General features: G+C 46.1%; 2 protein-coding genes across 2 annotated transcripts in view; one reads left to right on the forward strand and one right to left on the reverse strand.

The window, feature by feature from the left end:
- Window positions 1–142: 142 nt before the first annotated feature.
- LOC134643807 (neuroglobin-like) lies at window positions 143–15,584 on the reverse strand. The gene is made up of 5 exons (XM_063496378.1): window positions 15,361–15,584; window positions 14,393–14,500; window positions 13,621–13,741; window positions 3,085–3,165; window positions 143–303 (listed from the first exon to the last, which is right to left on the reverse strand). The coding sequence occupies exons 1-5, from the start codon at window positions 15,540–15,542 to the stop codon at window positions 229–231; spliced, it is 567 nt and encodes a 188-aa protein (XP_063352448.1). The 5' UTR covers window positions 15,543–15,584; the 3' UTR covers window positions 143–228.
- A 1,065-nt stretch (window positions 15,585–16,649) lies between these two features.
- The window catches only part of LOC134642742 (tumor necrosis factor alpha-induced protein 2-like), a 47,998-nt gene continuing 47,604 nt past the window's right edge, over window positions 16,650–17,043 (forward strand). The window contains 1 exon segment of the mRNA XM_065471974.1: window positions 16,650–16,767. Within this exon segment, the coding sequence (XP_065328046.1) occupies window positions 16,650–16,767 (118 nt within the window).

Consider the following 17,043-nt stretch of genomic DNA (forward strand, 5'->3'; position numbering starts at 1 on the left):
ACTCCGCTCATACTCAGATCGTGTACAAACAGGCGCATAAAAGATCTCCTCGTCGTGTAAAAGGTCACATGATGTTTATTCGCTTTCAAAATAAAAGCCCACAGCTCAGAGCTGTTAAACATTCATACAGTTACACATGAGAGCTGAAAACAACATTTTCACTACACAACTTCTCATTTAAAGACTCCGTGCTGAGCTGCTGAAGTCACGTGACGGGACGAGCTGCTCTCAGCTGCTGCTGTGGCTCCTCTGGGCCTGCTGGTAGCCTTTCTTCATGGTGCGAGTGATGTACAGGAACAGAGTCTGCAGGAAAGAGAAGAGTCGTGAAAAAGGGTCAACACAGACGGCAGGGTTTGTGCAATGACCAGCAGGGGGCAGCATGAGTCTGCAGGCCCAAGCAAGCTGAACTGTGCAGGTAAATGAGGTAAACACAGGACTGCAGATAAACATTCAAACATGAGCCTGGTCCTGTTACAGCAGGTTTGAAAGCACAGCGTTAAACCTGCTGCTGATATTTACACAGTCCAATCATCAGCTGAGGTCATCCCAACAAACTGACATCTTCATTTATGCAAAACTCTCTGGAATATGAACAGTTAATTTTCTGTTTCTTTATTTCTACGAGTTTCTTTCATTTTCTCAGAAAGCAGAGGTCAGATCAGAGGAAGCTCGTCACAGCCAGGCTGTCTTTGTTGCCAGCATGGTGATGTTATCACTGCTCTATCCATCTTTGCAGGCAGCACAAAGGTGACCCGGAGACAGTTCAGCACAACCAACCAAAAAGTAGAGCTAAAACGTAGAACATCAGGCCTAAGGTCCTGTGGCAAAGAAAAGACAAATTTAATTTTAATTATACAGCGCCAAATCACAACAGCAGTCACCTCAAGGTGCTTTATATTTTACGTTAGACCTTACAATCATATGAGCCCCTATGAGCAAGCATTTTGGAAAAACTCCCTTTTAACAGGAACAAACCAACAGCAGAACCAGGTTCGGGGAGGGGCGACCATCTGCAGCGACCGGTTGGCTTGTGAGAAGGAATGGTTGGCTCAGCAGTGCTCTGACTGTTTGTCAACCTGGCTACAGTGCCTATGAGAAACCTATGGTTGTTCTTATTTTCTTCAATCAGTGATATATAGCAAGATGTTCTAGCTTCACGGAGAGCTTTCTTATAAAGCAGTAAACTATTTCTCCAGGTTAAATTATGAAATGTATTTCCCTTTTTCATAAGTTTAAATGCTAGTAATTAAGGGCCAGGTGGACGACAGGTAACAACAGATTAAAGTGGGGTTTTTTTTTTCACTTTTTGTTGTTAATTTTTCTGCTTAATTCATTTCTTGCTGTTTCTTTGTTTTTCGGTGGTCTGAGAGCAGACAGGGGGAGGAGTGGGGGGAGGAAGTTGCAGAGAGACACATAAGAGTGCAACTGTTTCCTGGAATTGCCACATTTATCACCACTGTGATGAGTGTGGCAATTCCACCTAACAGTGACGTCAGAAAGGGAGAAGTACTACAGGCTGAGAGAACAGCTGGAGCAGATTTGAAGTCCTTCAGTGGGAGAAGCTACAGTTTTCGTATTAGAAAGGTTACCGACATTTCTGATAACCAAATAAACGCACAGCCCTGTGAAAGTCCACTGCTACTGCCATGTACGAGTTCAGAGGGTAAGAAGCAGACAGGAGCACAAGCTCAGGTGTGACACAGAGCTTTCCCATCTTCATGGCTCATCATCCCACTGTAGTTCCTTCATCATGTTCTTGATCAGAAGCAGTACACTTCTTCTTCATTCCTCCTACATCCTCTAACTCTCCAGGACTGTGTTAAACCCTCCACCACCCTCTCTCCCAGACGTCTCCTTACCTGCACAGGTGTGTCCTCTGGACCAACCTCCTTTACCTCTTCATCCTCTTCATAGTTGCCTCCTTACTAATTCTCTGCACTTCCTACATTCATCAGCTCCTCAGATTCCTCCTTGCATCTTTTCACCACACTCTCCTCACTCCATGCACATGCTTTCCAGCTCCATCCTTTTCTCCATCCTTAGTGTCCGGCCTCACATACAGCTCACTATAAACTTTTGTCATGGGCTGGGTGAGTCATGGTAATTTTCCACAGTGTCTGCTCCTCCCCTTGGGGCGGAGCCCTCATTGCTCCTCCCAGGATCACCACCTGAGACTGACTGAGTTGGCTTTATTTAAGATCAGAGTTAACAACCAGCCTTTGCCAGATTGTCTGCTAACCCACTTGTTTCCTGACTCTCCTTACAATCCTGCAATAGCTTCACTCACTTGGACGCTGATCGCATTCGCACTTCAACAGCCGGTGAACTCTCAGTCTTCTTTCTCCAACCTCACCTGCCTGCCTTTACTGTACTGGACTCACCCAGGCCTTGTTACTTCGCGTCCCCCATTGCATAACTCCACTTGCAATCAAGTAACACTGTTCAGACTATCACTTTGGATTTTTTCAGTCATTTCCTCAAGGACCGACCTGACTCTGCTTTCCCTTTCCCGGTGTGGAAATCTGACTCTTTATGAGCCACATGTCTGACTTGGCAAAGATTTCACACATTCCCTCCTAACAGCTGTGAGCACGCTGGAGGAGCCATGATGATGATGACATGAGCTTCTCTGTCTACAAAGTATTGTGGAGTCAGCATGCGGCCGTCTGTCCCACAGCTCCAGTTTGGACCAAACTGGGTCCTCAGCAGGACAAAGATGCACGCACAACTGAAACAGGACAGAACGAGTCCAGAGGTCAGCCTGAATGAGAACACTGTGGACTGAATGTAAAGCCTGCCCTATTTAAAATGTCTTTCTCTTCTTTCATGACAGATAGAGACAGCCCCTCTACAGGCTTCCAGAAGTTGGCCAATAAGAAAACAGGCTCTTCATTCTGATTTGCAGTTTTTATTGAAGCTATCGTCAGCTTCAGGCTTCAGCAGAGATCTCATCTGTTTCTCCTCTGGTTGTTTATATGTTCAGGTTCTTGAAGCAATAAATCACATGTTTAATCATCATCTGTATGATGAGGTTAACTTTTCTCTGCTTGCTCTGAAGAATCCGTAAACGTCACCTCTGTTTACCTTCCAAGCCTCCTCCAGGTCTGAAGTCCAGCGCTCCTGCAGGACCGGATGGATTGCGTGGATGAACTCTTCCCCTATGAGCTGGACAGACAGAGAAAGGGTTTGTTTGATGAGCACACACATGCAGCTCTGGGTGGGTGGAGTTAAGAGTAGAGCAGTTTGATGTTTCCACAGAGCGTGACAAGATAAACCAGAAAAAAAAGGCCTTTCTCCACCTGAGCCCTATTACAACTTTCTTACAACTCTCCTAGAGCCATCCTAAAGCAGTCCTACAGTCCTCCTACAACCCTCCAAAAGTTGATTCTATTCATCTGGACGTAGCGTTTTGTGGGAGAAATGTTTTATCACTCATCCAAGTGACTTCTTCAGTCTCAGCTGACTGCAGGTTTCCCCAATCTTATAAACAGTACATTGCATAATGACTGAAACCAGCCCACTGAAGCCCAATGAAGGAACAATGGGCTGGGAGGTCAGTTCTTACAACACAGAGCGAACAACACCGAGCGAACACCATCACCACAGACACAGCGGCCAGGGAAGCAGAAGAACAGCACATCAAGAAGGCCCTGAGTAAATGTGGTTATCCCAGCTGGACTTTTGTCAAAGCTGGGAAGGTGCCAAAAGAAAGCTCCAGCTGATCCAAGAGAGAAGGACAACCGCTGCCTAAGCGAAAACCTGTAGTGATCCCGTATGTGTCAGGAGTATCGGAGCAGTTGAGACGCATTTTTTCTAAACACCGGGTTTCTGTGGCTTTTAAACCCCAAAACACGCTGTGCCAAAAATTGGTCCACCCCAAGGATCGGGTCCCCCGACACAAACAGAGTAACATAGTGTACGCTGTTAAGTGCCAGGAGGATTGCCAGGATTTATACATTAGGGAAACCAAACAACCTCTGGCGAAGCGGATGGCACAACACAGACGAGCTACCTCGTCAGACCAGGGGTCCGTTCTTTGTACCTCGCTTACTACATCCAAGATCAAATGACACATCCAAGATCAAATCATCGCACTAACTTTGAGCTCGCTAATCCGGTTCTCCGAACACACCTGTTGTTGACGATTAGTATAGCTGGATGAAGTAATCTGAGATCACTGGGTGGCTTAAAAGGGGCTACGCATCGATAGTAGAAACATTGATCGGCAACCCTGTGATTGGTCGGCGAAGATGTCGAAGGAGCGCGCTCAGTATTTTACGGCAGCAGAGCAAGAACTCTTGATTGAGGGATTTCAGGAGTTTCAGAGTTTAATTAAAACGCAAGGGAACACTGCAAAGGCTGCAAAAGCAAGGAGAGAGGGCTGTCAGAAAGTTGCTGACAAATTAAACTCTTAAGTAATTTATTATATTATATTACATTATATCCTCTTTCACATTAGAGCCACAACAGGACCCACTAGAACATGGGAACAAGTAAAAGTGAAATATAAGAATATTCTACAGAATGGTAATATTTATCACTTATATTGCTTTTTGTCTCCTGAAAAGAGACCCTGAAATAATCTGTTTGTTTGTTTATAACAGCAACCAAGAAAAGGGCAGAGCAAATAAAGACAGGTGGTGGTCCTGCACCCCCTCGTCACACCCCGGCAGAGGAGCTGGCCCTAGGGTTGAATGCCACCAGACCCATTGTGGAGGGCATCCCTGGGGGCAGCTCTTCCTTAGACCAGCAGCCGGGGTGCGGTAGCAGCACCTTCATAACTGGTGCTATTTGTACAATGTAAAATATTTGGTTGTTGCCTTAATTAAAATGCTTTTTGTACTGTGACATTTATTGACATTGTGGGGTTTTTTGTGTGTAGTTTTACATAACACTCCATCACTTCTACCTGTTCCCATGCAAGGGGTGACTGAAGCACGCACAGTAAGTTGAGATATATATATTTATATATATATATATATATATATATAACACCCAGCACGCCCCTACGGGCGGTTTATCCTTCAAGCTCGGGTCCTCTACCAGAGGCCTGGGAGCTTGAGGGTCCTGCACAGTATCTTAGCTGTTCCCAGGACTGCGCTCTTCTGGACAGAGATCTCCGATGTTGTTCCCGGGATCTGCTGGAGCCACTCGCCTAGCTTGGGAGTCACCGCACCTAGTGCTCCGATTACCACGGGGACCACCGTTACCTTCACCCTCCACATTCTCTCGAGCTCTTCTCTGAGCCCTTGGTATTTCTCCAGCTTCTCGTGTTCCTTCTTTCTGATGTTGCTGTCATTCGGAACCGCTACATCGATCACTACGGCCGTCTTCTCCTGTTTGTCTACCACCACTATGTCCGGTTGGTTAGCCACCACCATTTTGTCCGTCTGTATCTGGAAGTCCCACAGGATCTTAGCTCGGTCATTCTCCATCACCCTTGGGGGCATCTCCCATTTTGACCTCGGGACTTCCAGGTTATACTCGGCACAGATGTTCCTGTACACTATGCCGGCCACTTGGTTATGGCGTTCCATGTATGCCTTGCCTGCTAGCATCTTGCACCCTGCTGTTATGTGCTGGATTGTTTCTGGGGCATCTTTACACAGCCTGCACCTGGGGTCTTGCCTGGTGTGATAGACCCCAGCCTCTATGGATCTTGTACTCAGAGCTTGTTCTTGTGCTGCCATGATTAGTGCCTCTGTGCTGTCTTTCAGTCCAGCTTTGTCCAGCCACTGGTAGGATTTCTGGATATCAGCCACCTCCTCTATCTGCCGGTGGTACATACCGTGCAGGGGCCTGTCCTTCCATGATGGTTCCTCGCCTTCCTCCTCTTTCTTGGGTTTCTGCTGCCTGAGGTATTCACTGAGCACACTGTCAGTTGGGGCCATCTTCGTGATGTATTCGTGGATGTTTCTTGTCTCATCCTGGACTGTGGTGCTGACACTCACCAGTCCCCGGCCCCCTTCCTTCCGCTTAGCATACAGCCTCAGGGTGCTGGACTTGGGGTGAAATATATATATATATATATATATATATATATATATATATATCCCGTCTATCCCGCAATATACGCTGAATTCTGAAAACTCTCCTTATCAATCTTGCACCTTCCGCAATGGGTTGCTCGCGTACAAACGGACAGGACATGGCTGCGACAGACTTCCCAAATCCACCTTCGCTTTTATAGCCGTGGTCTCTCATCTTGATTGCACGTAGTAATTTACTATTACTACCCTAAAATATGAATTACATCTGACATAATCTACTACATGACATAGAATGATTAATAGTACATTTCCCTTTTTTTCGGAAATGACCTGTATGTATCTGTATGAAATCAATGAAAGAATCAAATACTGCATTATCTTTAGTTACATTGATAATATTTATTTATGGTAAAACAGTGGCGAAATATCGCTGTTGCTTTCGTATACATGCAGTGGACATACCTGAGTGGCCGCGATCTAATCTTGTTTACATAAAGTAAGCCTGCTCCCAAGCAGGTTTACGCTTACGGATCTGTTGCTATGACAACAAGTCCCGGATGAGCTTCGGAGAACCGAATGATCCAACATCACGTGAAATCGTCAACAATCAAATCCGGCTAACTTACTTAGCGAGGTACGAAGAACGGACCCCAGGACTCTGCAGTCTATTTACACCTACAGGCCAGTGGACACTCTTTCAATGATGAGGAGGTACACATCTTGGACAGGGAGGAACGCTGGTTTGAGCGCGGAGTCAAGGAGGCCATTTACGTGAAAAGGGAAAGACCATCTCTGAATCGAGGAGGGGGCCTAAGGGTACATCTTTCGCCATCTTACAATGCTGTGATTGCAGCCATTCCCCAACTCTCTGTGAATGGTACTCATGGGCATTGATCAGTGGGCTTTGATCAGGTTTTGGTCAGTGGTTATTGATCAATGGTCATGAGAATTTGCATAATTAAGATTAAGGAACTGACCTCCCAGCCCATTGTTCCTTCAGTGGGCTGGTTTCAGTCATTATGCAAATGTACTGTTTATAAGATTGGGGAAACCTGGAGTCAGCTGAGACTGAAGATGAATGACGAAACGTTTCTCCCACAAAACGCTACGTCCAGATGAACAGAATCAACTTTTGGAGATTTACTTACTTGGATGATTGAGCATGCATCAAGACATCCTACAGCCCTCCTACAGTTATCCTACACCCGTCCTACAGCTGCTATAGGGCTTTGGAACGTGATGTCACGGGGGTGGGCGTGGAAAGGATTTTGGCCTGATGCGCCATTTTCGGGGTCAAAACAAAGCGCAAGCGAAAAAGGAGCGAAGGCACACACAACAGCCATGGTTCTAATTGCTGTGTGGTCAGCTGCAATGTTCAATCGCACGACTGGCAAGAGAATAAGCTTGAAAATGGTTTATCTTTTCATTCTTTCTCAACCTGGAAGCAACATGAGGGAGCTCGTGTATCGACGTTACCAAACGAAGGCATCTAGCCTGGATAGCAGCTGTGAGACGGGCTGATATCCAGTTCTCTTCCATCTCCAAATATCTGTTGGTGTGCTCCAGATATTTTCATTCCGGTAAGTTCTAAATATGTTCATATCACTCTTTATAGCCTATTAGTTTTATTTCCGATGCACTCTGAGGTCATAGCAAATTAGAACAAACATCCTACTGAGTGATTTTGTAGAACTACCTTCTATTTATAGAGTTGCTAATTATTTGGCATTATTGCAGGCAAACCAGCCTATGAAATGGATGAAACACATCGTGACTGAGTTCCAGTGCTACACAAGGGACCTGCTTCAAACATACCACCATGCCAATCAGATTACTTCTTCCATGTGAGGGTGAAGAGGTGACCCTCCTGGATAAGATGGTGAAAGTTTGCTGCGTTTGTTGAACAGTGTGGTAGTAAAACCAGGGAAAAATGAAACTTGCTCCTGTTAAATATTCTTAAGTCTTTTGCTGTATAAATAGCGGTATTTTTTCTTTTTCAAAAGATACAGTAAATTAAGTAGTGTTAGTAGTGGGTGATATCATGTAAACACTGTCATGATTTTATCATTTTGTCATTTGTAAACTATAAATGACATGGATTCTACATTGTAACTGATGTGATGTTCTATAAAGTTGTTTTAATAAAAAAAAAAAAGGCAAAAATTAGTTTGTTTCTTTATTCAATTTTTGAACAGTGGTACTCAGTCAGTACATATTCAGTAAATGCAAATTATTTACATGGCAGTGCACTACAGGCATAAATCTAGACCCCTAGATAAAACATTATGGCATTATAGCAGTGACAACTCCTCCACAGTAGCAGGTGGGATTTTTCTTTTTTGAGGACGGCTCCTTTTACCTTTCAATACGGATGGTCTGTTTATGTTTTGATCAAGAGCCTTTTTTTGGGCAGCTGAAGAGGAGAAGTCTATCTTATGGCCAACCACTGAGTGTATCTTGGTCACATTACCCAGCAAAACCCAGTATGCAGGTTCATCTGTAACAGTCCTTGTGCCACGGCTCCGCACTGTTGCTTCTACATTAAACAGAAGAGCAGCGACATGGCTGCAGGTCTCCGCAACTCAGGCCATACAGGTGCAGTGGCCGGCTTCAACCTTCCCTGTTATGCTCGCAGTGACCCATGGCTGCAATGCTGGTTCATTCAGTCTTTGAGAGTGCAGTACCTGAAACACACACAGACAAAGTTAATTTAAAGACAAGAACTATGAGCCAAGGCTGACATAAGTGTTTTATCTACTTTATCATAAATGTAACAAAGTGTTTAGAAAGTTAGCACGTACATGTAATTTTTCATTTTTTTATGCATCCATCTATAGAACGCTGCATGTTATATTCTAAATCTGCCTGTTCTCTCTCAGAAACCTGCCTGCAGAAAATGAAACTAAAGTATGTAATGCAAGGATGTAATCACTTTCAAGATGGAGAAAGCATAAAGTGACAATTATGAATCACTTAATATGATAAGGAGATTCTGCAGGTCATTAATCAATGTATAAAATTAAAATAAAATGTATTTTTAGTGACACAAGATACAAATATTGAAGCAAGATGTATAATTAGAATTATTTATAATAAATATGAATAAATCATTGCAATTTCTTTAACCATAAAGAATAACTAAATCCTTCAGGACAATGTCACATCAATGCACTGAACTCACTATGTTATCCCTCTAACAGAGCCTCCACATGTTCTCACTGTAATTTCCCCCTCATGAATGAATTTATGCTTGCACTAATCTGAATGTTTGGAGGGAAATCAAACGCATTTCACACGCAGTACTCGAGCTGACTTACCTTTGTTTGAATGATGACTTGTACGCGCTGACTCCACAGACAAGGTACGAAAATATGTCAGGCTACGTCAATAGCGGTTGGTCTTCAGGGTTTCTACTCCACGGCCGTATTTCATACGGGTCCACATTTCCAATGCACGCTATTTTCTGCAAGTACCGCTGCTTCGCCTCTGAACGCAATCGGTCTCTATACAGTCCATTCTCTTTTGAGCTGCTTTTAAGCATCTTTCTTGTAGTCGTCGTTCCAACACAGTGTGTTTGTTTTGATTTGTAGACCCCGAAAATGGCGCCGCGCTCCCACAATGCATTGCGGCGTGACATCAACTCCAAAGCCCTATACACCCGTCCTACACCCATTCTACACCCGTCCTATAGCTGTTATACAGCCATCTTGTAACCCTCCTACAGTCGTCCTACAACCCTCCTACAGCTGTAATACAGCTATTCTACAACCCTCATTTACTAGCTGGGCCCACGTCCTCATTTTAGGTTTGACAGCGTTTTAGTAGGTAAAAGTGAATGCTTTGACATGAATTGAGCTGCGGTTTGGGGAAGGCCTCGAAGGGGACTGGCGATGGTTCCCGGGCCTGGCAGATCCCCATGTACTAAATAGAAGTGAAGAAGTTAAAGAATGGAGAACAAGGAGGGAGGGAGGGTGGGGCACGTAAACGAGAATGATCAGCTTGCAGAACTGGGGGAACCTATATAGATGACAGCCGGAAGGAGCATGTTTGGAGGCGTGGTCCTGCTCCTGAAATTCTGATACATAATCTCCAATTCACTAGCTGGGCCCACATCCTCATTTTAGGTTTGACAGCGTTTTAGTAGGTAAAAGTGAATGCTTTGACATGAATTGAGCTGCGGGGAAGGCCTCGAAGGGGACTGGCAATGGCTCCTGGGCCTGGCAGATCCCCAAAGAAGGCATCCCCTGAAAATGGTAATAACTGTGCATTACGAGGGTCGACGACCTCAGCGAGAATAATTCGATTTTCAATTCAACTTATTTATATGGCACCGAACCACGGTGACAGATGCCTTGAGACCCTACAATGATGTCTAGAGGAAAAACCCACCAACTGTATGACCCCCTATGAGCAAGCACTTTGGCGACGGTGGGAAGGAAAAACTCCCTTTTAACAGGAAGAAACCTCTGGCAGAACCAGGCTCAGGGAGGTGCAGCAATCTGCCGCGACCGGTTGGGGTGAGAGAAGGAGAACAGGACAGAGGCAAGCGTAGGGAGAGCGAACGCCGAGTGGCCTCGCCACCCAAAGAAGAGGAAAATAACTGGTAGCAGGCTAGCGAAGCTGAACAGCTCTCGATAAGGTAGTCGAAGATTCCATGGAGTGGAGTGGATCAGCTCGGACAATTAGGAAGGAACGGCAGGAGAAGAGGTCAAAGGAAATTGAGAACAACGGAAATCTTAATAGGCGAATGAGGGGAACCCTCAATCGGGTAGTGACATGGCTCAACTTTAAACTGAAGCTCTGACAGAGAAGTATGCTGGATTTCGAGATTTGAGGTGAGGCTTGGAGGTTCGTAAGGCTTGCGTGAGCTTGTCTTTGAGCAGAAGATGGAGAGGGGGTGCTTAGCTGGTTAATTACTTCAGATAAGGTAGTGATAACTATTGTGCTTATTTCTGAAATGAACAGAAGTGACAGCGGCAGCTTGGGAAGGGTTGATGAATTGAAAGACTGATTAGAGGAAAGTCATCTTCTATAATAATAACCCCCAAAATCGTCAGAGAGCAGAGGGCAAGTCCACTGAACTTCGTGGGAGATGATGAGCTGTTTAGACGTAGTCTTGAATGATTGTGTCGAGGGTGGATGCTAGATAATGCTTGCAAAAGCACGTGAGAAGTGAAGGAATGCCATGAAGAATTATGCACACGGCGCAGTTTGGATGTCTTAAAAGGAGCGATAGAGGACAGAACCTGGCATCCCAGTGCCACGAAGGTTCGTCAGTGCTTTGTGAAGGCAGGAAAGATGGCAGAGAAACTGACATCTCGGTGCCGGAACAGTTTGCTGCTACGTCTTGTGGAAGACTAGACGTAAAGGGAGAAACTGGCATCCTGGTGAAAGGAATGTTTTGGGTTTTTTGCGAGTGATTGATGGCGGAAGCTGCCAATCCAGTAACGGAAAGGTAAGCTACTTAAGCTACTTAGGGAACGGAACCTGGCATCTCGGTGCAAAGAACGTTTTCTGCATTTGCAAATGAGGAATAGAGACAGAGAACCTGGCGTTTTGGTGCTGAAAGGAATATCTGCTGCTTAGCATATAAGGGCTAGATGTGGAGAAGCTGGCGTCCCAGTGGTAAAAGGATTCACCACTGCTTTTGCTGTGATAAATGCAGAGAAACTGGCAACTCTATATTAGAAAGCTTGCTGCTGAGTATGCGAGTGAGGGATAAAGAAGAACCAGGCAACTCGGTGCCTGGTTCTTCTTTATCTTGCTACTGTATTTGCATAGGAGGGATAGAGGAAGAGAAGCTGGCATCCCGGTGCCAAAGCTTGCTACTGTATTGGGATAGGAGGGATAGAGGCTGGCATCTCGGTGCCAAAGCTTGCTTCTGTATTTGCATAGGAGGGATAGAGGAAGAGAACCTGGCATCCCGGTGCCAAAAGCATGCTGCTGCATTTTGCCAATATGGGATACGGGAAAGGGAAACTGGCGACTCATTCGTAGAAAAGCTTGCTGGTGCGATTGGATATGAGGGAAGGACCGGCAAAGGAAACCGGCAAGGCGTTGGTAGAAGGCTTGCGGCTGCTTTTGTAAATAAGCGATAAAGGACAAACCTGGCAACCCAGTGCCTTTTTTTTTTTCCCATGCAGAGAAACTGTCCATTTTCCAAATGAGAAATGAGAACTTGGTATCGGGGCTAGAAGGATTCATGCTGCGTTTTGCCATGATGGATGCAGAGAAACTGGCAGTTCAGTAGTAGGGAAGCTAGATGCTGCATTGCAAATGGGTGATGAAGGAAAACCTGGCAACCTGGTGCCGTTTAATTTAATTAATTAAGTAATTTATTTTGTCTACACTGAGAACTGCCAACCCAATGGTAGAAAAGCTGCTGCTGCTTTTGCAAATGAGGGATAAAGGAACCTGGCAACCCGGTGCCAGGGTTTGCTGCAGAATTTTGCGAAGCAGGGATGAGTGGCTGAGAACCTGGCAACTCTGTGCCAAAGCATGCTGCATTCGCTACGGAGGGGTGGAGTACTGGCAACTCTGTGCCTTTTTTTTTTAAGCTATGCTGAGAACCTGGCAACTCAATGGTCAAAAAGCTTGATGCTGCTTTTTTGAATGAGGATAAAGGAAGTTTAGCCAAGGAGGGATGAGAGGCTGGAGACCTGGCAACTCGGTGCTGAGGTTAACAGCAGAATTTGTGAAGGAGGGAAGAGGCTGGGAACCTGGCAACTCTGTACTGCATTTGCTATGGAGGAATATAGAACTGGCGTTATTTCATAACTGAATTTAGCGGAGATACGACAACTGGATGGATCGACGTGGCAGACCATATGTCGGGTGGCGAGAAAACTGCTAGAGGGTCGTCAGCATTCGGTCTCTCGCCGTGACGTTCGGTGTGTTTCTTGGTTTGCCGGAGGAAAAACGATGGACGCAGAGCTTGAGTAGTTGTTCATCTGATGCGCTGACAGACGACAGGACGATTGTAGTGAATGGAAGGGTGAGTAAAATTATGTTACTCCTGTGAGAAAGCTGTGTTTAAAGGAATCCGCCGAGAATGGACCCTGTTTGCACGTAAACGAGAATGATCAGCTTGCAGAACTGGGGGAACCTATACAGATGACAGCCGGAAGGAGCGTGTTTGGAGGCATGGTCCTGCTCCTGAAATTCCGATACATAATCTCCAATACAACCGTCCTACAACCCTCCTACAGCTCTTCTACAACCCTCTTACAGCCGTCCTACAACTCTCCAACAGCTGTCATACAGCTATTCTACAACCCTCCTACAGTCCTAGTACAGCCGTTGTACAGTCCACCTACAGCTGTCCTACAGCTCTTCTGCAACCCTATTACAGCTGTCCTACAGCTCTTCTACAACCCTCCTACAGTCCTCCTCCAGCTCTGCTACAACCCTCCTACAGTCCTCCTACAGCTGTCCTACAATACTCCTCCAGCTCTTCTACAGCTCTTCTACAACCCTCCTATAGCTTTCAATCTGCCCAAAGCTCAGAAAACTGACAAGAATTGCCAGACGTGTGTGAGCAGGCTCGGCTGAGGATGACCAGTGTAGACTGAACTAATGTCACAGCTGAGTGGAAACAAATCTCCACCACTGTGCTCGGCTTCACACTGACATCATAGTATTTTGGCAGGGCTTTGTACTGGTAATGCTTCCTGCCCAGATCCAGGATCAGCTGGTCCAGACGGTCGTCCTGGTCGATCCTGGCGACCGTCTTCTCGATGATGTACATGATCCTGCAGAGAGAGCAGAGGACAAAACCAGTCAGCAAGAGGCCCTGCTAAAACCAGAGACCCTGCAGGAGTCACAGGCAGCTTTTGAGGCTAGCTGTCAGCTAACCGGCCCTCTGGGCTGTGTTTTAATGAAATGAAAGGTTAAGTTCATGCTTCTGTATGATTGCGATAAAACTGATCAGAGGCAATAATAAATATATCTTGAGCCCTCATCGCAGCCCTCATACAAAATGTTACAGCAGGAGGTGAGAGTACAGTTTTATATTTCCTTTCCCCCACAGTTTAACAAAGTGTTTCAGTTTCAGAGATAAAAATGGATGCGAGTCTTTATGACTGATAACAACATCTACCTCTTGTTATTGTGTACGACATTAGATTAGCACCACCCTCACATCCTTCCTGGCTTCAAAAGAACTTTATTTATAAGTCCAACAGAGGTGGTATTTATGTTTGACGCCTCATTTGACTAATATTAGTGTTTTATGTCATTTGTGAAATCAGCTGATCAGCTGTTAGCACATCTGTCCCTGTTTCTGATTGGTCACAAACTTTCCCCTCACTCACAGTTACACTGCTCAGCTCTCACTTAAAGTGTGTGTGTGTGTGCATGTGCGTGTGTGTGTGTGTGTGTGTGTGTGTGTGTGTGTGTGTAACCTGAGGCCGTGGGCTTTCAGCTCTTTGCTCGCCCTCAGGGCGTTCACATCATTCAGGTCTCTGAAGGTGAAGAAGGCATCTTTGCACTCCGGGTGAGTCTCAAACAGCCTGGAAGAGGGTGGGGGTGGAGTTAAATGGTTGGTGTGAGCGCTGCTCTGATGTCTGATAAGCTAACAAAGGGCTAACAGTCAGTGAACCTGCAGCTGCAGAAAGGTCACGTCCTCATTACTCACAGTCCTCTGTGCTGTGCTGAGGTGAACTTTCACACACAAACACAAGGTGAAAACAGACAGCTGAGCACAAACCACAGAGAGCGGCTGAGACTGCAGAGCGGCTCGCCGCAGCTGCTTTGCATGAACATCAGTAACATCAGTCTGCAGGCAAACAGCACACCTGAGCCCAAACACTGTGGCTCTGCCCGGCCCTGCTCCATCTCGCAGAGGAGAGGAGGACCTCCACCCACTGCAAACTCAGGCTCAGCAACCAAACCAGCTCCAGCCCACTTCCTGTCAGGGTTCTTCTAACCTCTGCACAGTTTTCTCAGACTCCAGAAAGTAGAACATGACCTCCCGTGACCTTTGACACATGACCTCTGACTCTGAGGCACTCACCTGCATCAGAACCAGAAAGTCTTTCAGACCTGCGCATGCCCGCTGTTTGGTGATGAGCTGTCAATCAAACCTTGCTGCATTAAAAAAAAAACCGCATTGTTTACAATAATCTGATCATCTGAACGATAATCGCCACTGTTTTCTGACTGAACGTCGTTTTACTCAGAATTGACGTCACAGCCGTGCCTGTGGGCTGGTGGGAGATCAGATCAGCGAGCTGAGAGATCCTCGCCCTTAAACTAAAACTCAACACGGCTTTATGACCGGTAGTTAAGGATACCTGCTCTGACGTAACACTCCTTCATAACGTCTACCTGCGTGACGGTACAGGGGACAGCGGAGCGCGCGTGAACTCACCTGACGAACATGATGACGCCCACCCTGCTGATGTCCTCCTGGATCTCCTTCCAGCTGCTCTTGATCGCCTCCCGGTTCTCCGCGCTCAGACTCACCGGCACCGCATCCTCTTCCTCCTCCTGCTCCTCCTGCTCCTGCTCCGGCCGCCGGTCCGGAGCCTCCGCTGAGAGGGAGCAGCCCATCCAGAAAATCACCGACAGCACACCAGAACCGCCGCACACAGCGCGGCGCACAGCTGGTACTGACTGCGCTCACTTCCGCACACACGCTGCGGGTCACCTGTGTGCGCGCACAGACGCGCGCTTCGTTTTCAGATCTGAGCTTGTTTCTATCAGATAAAGTTAAAAAGAAACACACACACACACACACACACACACACACACACACACACACACACACACACACACACAGGGACACATGCACACACAGCGCTCCTGTTATGTTTAGTATCACCTGAATGCGCTGACACACTGATCATCTGCACAGGTAAGAATGTGACAGCTGCTCAGTCCAAACCTGCTGAGAGGAACTGATAATCTCAACTTCACAGTCTCGTGCTTGTCATCATCAGCCGCCTGACGATCATCAGCTCACAACAACAACAACAACAACAACAACAACAACAACAACAACAACAACAACAGCTTTTTAAGGCGACTTTAGCTTCCTGTGTGCAAGCAGAGAACAGGAAGTGAGCTGCAGCAGAAAACCTCTGAGCACAGAGCCAGCCGAGTCTGATAAACTGTCATGTCATCAGCTGTCCTCACAACTGATCGTATGATGACCGCCACCATCATCACTTGTGTTTCTGTGCAGCATTTAAACCTGGGGTCACATGTATGATCACATGATAGCATGTCAGAACCATGAAGACTGTGTATGTTCCCCTTAGCTATGGTCATGGGTTAAAGCACTGGGACGCAAGGTCCTCTGATCCTGGTCTGTCCTCAGCAGGTCTTTAGAGGTCTCTTCTCTTCCAGCTTGATTCTGAGTGTGCTGGTCCAGGTTCACTCACAGTTATTGCTCCAGTGCACAGGTCCCAGATCAGCTTACATTCAGTGAGGTCAGACTCTCTCCATCTGTTTTGGTTTGTTTCCCAAAAATGAGAAAATTATTATTCAGTTTAATTTTATTCATACAGCACCAAATCACAACAGTCGCCTCAAGGTGGTGAGGTAGACCGTACAATAATACATACAGAGAAAACCCAACAATTGAGACCCAACAATCATATGACCCACTATGAGCAAGCACTTTGGCAACAGTGAGAAGGAAAACTCCCTTTTAACATGAAGAAGCCTACAGCAGAGCCAGTCTCAGGGGAGGGCCAGGAGGAGGAAGACAGGACAAAGACATGCTATGGAGGAGAGCCAGAGATTAACAACAAGTATGATTCAGTGCAGAGAGGTCTGTTGACACATAGTGAGTGAAGAAGAAACGCCCAGTGCATCATTGGAATCCCCCAGCAGCCTGCACCTACTGCAGCATAACTAAGGAAGGATTCAGGTCACCTAATCCACCCCTAACTATATGCTTTAGAAAAAAGGAAAGTTTGAAGCCTAATCTTAAAAGTAGAGATAGTGTCTGTCTCCTAAATCCAAACAGGAAGCTGGTTCCACAGAAGAGGGGCCTGAAAACTGAAGGCTCTGCCTCACATTCTACTTTTAAATACTTGTTGTTACT

Source organism: Pelmatolapia mariae, linkage group LG15 (assembly GCF_036321145.2).
Source record: "Pelmatolapia mariae isolate MD_Pm_ZW linkage group LG15, Pm_UMD_F_2, whole genome shotgun sequence".
Lineage (NCBI taxonomy): Eukaryota > Metazoa > Chordata > Actinopteri > Cichliformes > Cichlidae > Pelmatolapia > Pelmatolapia mariae.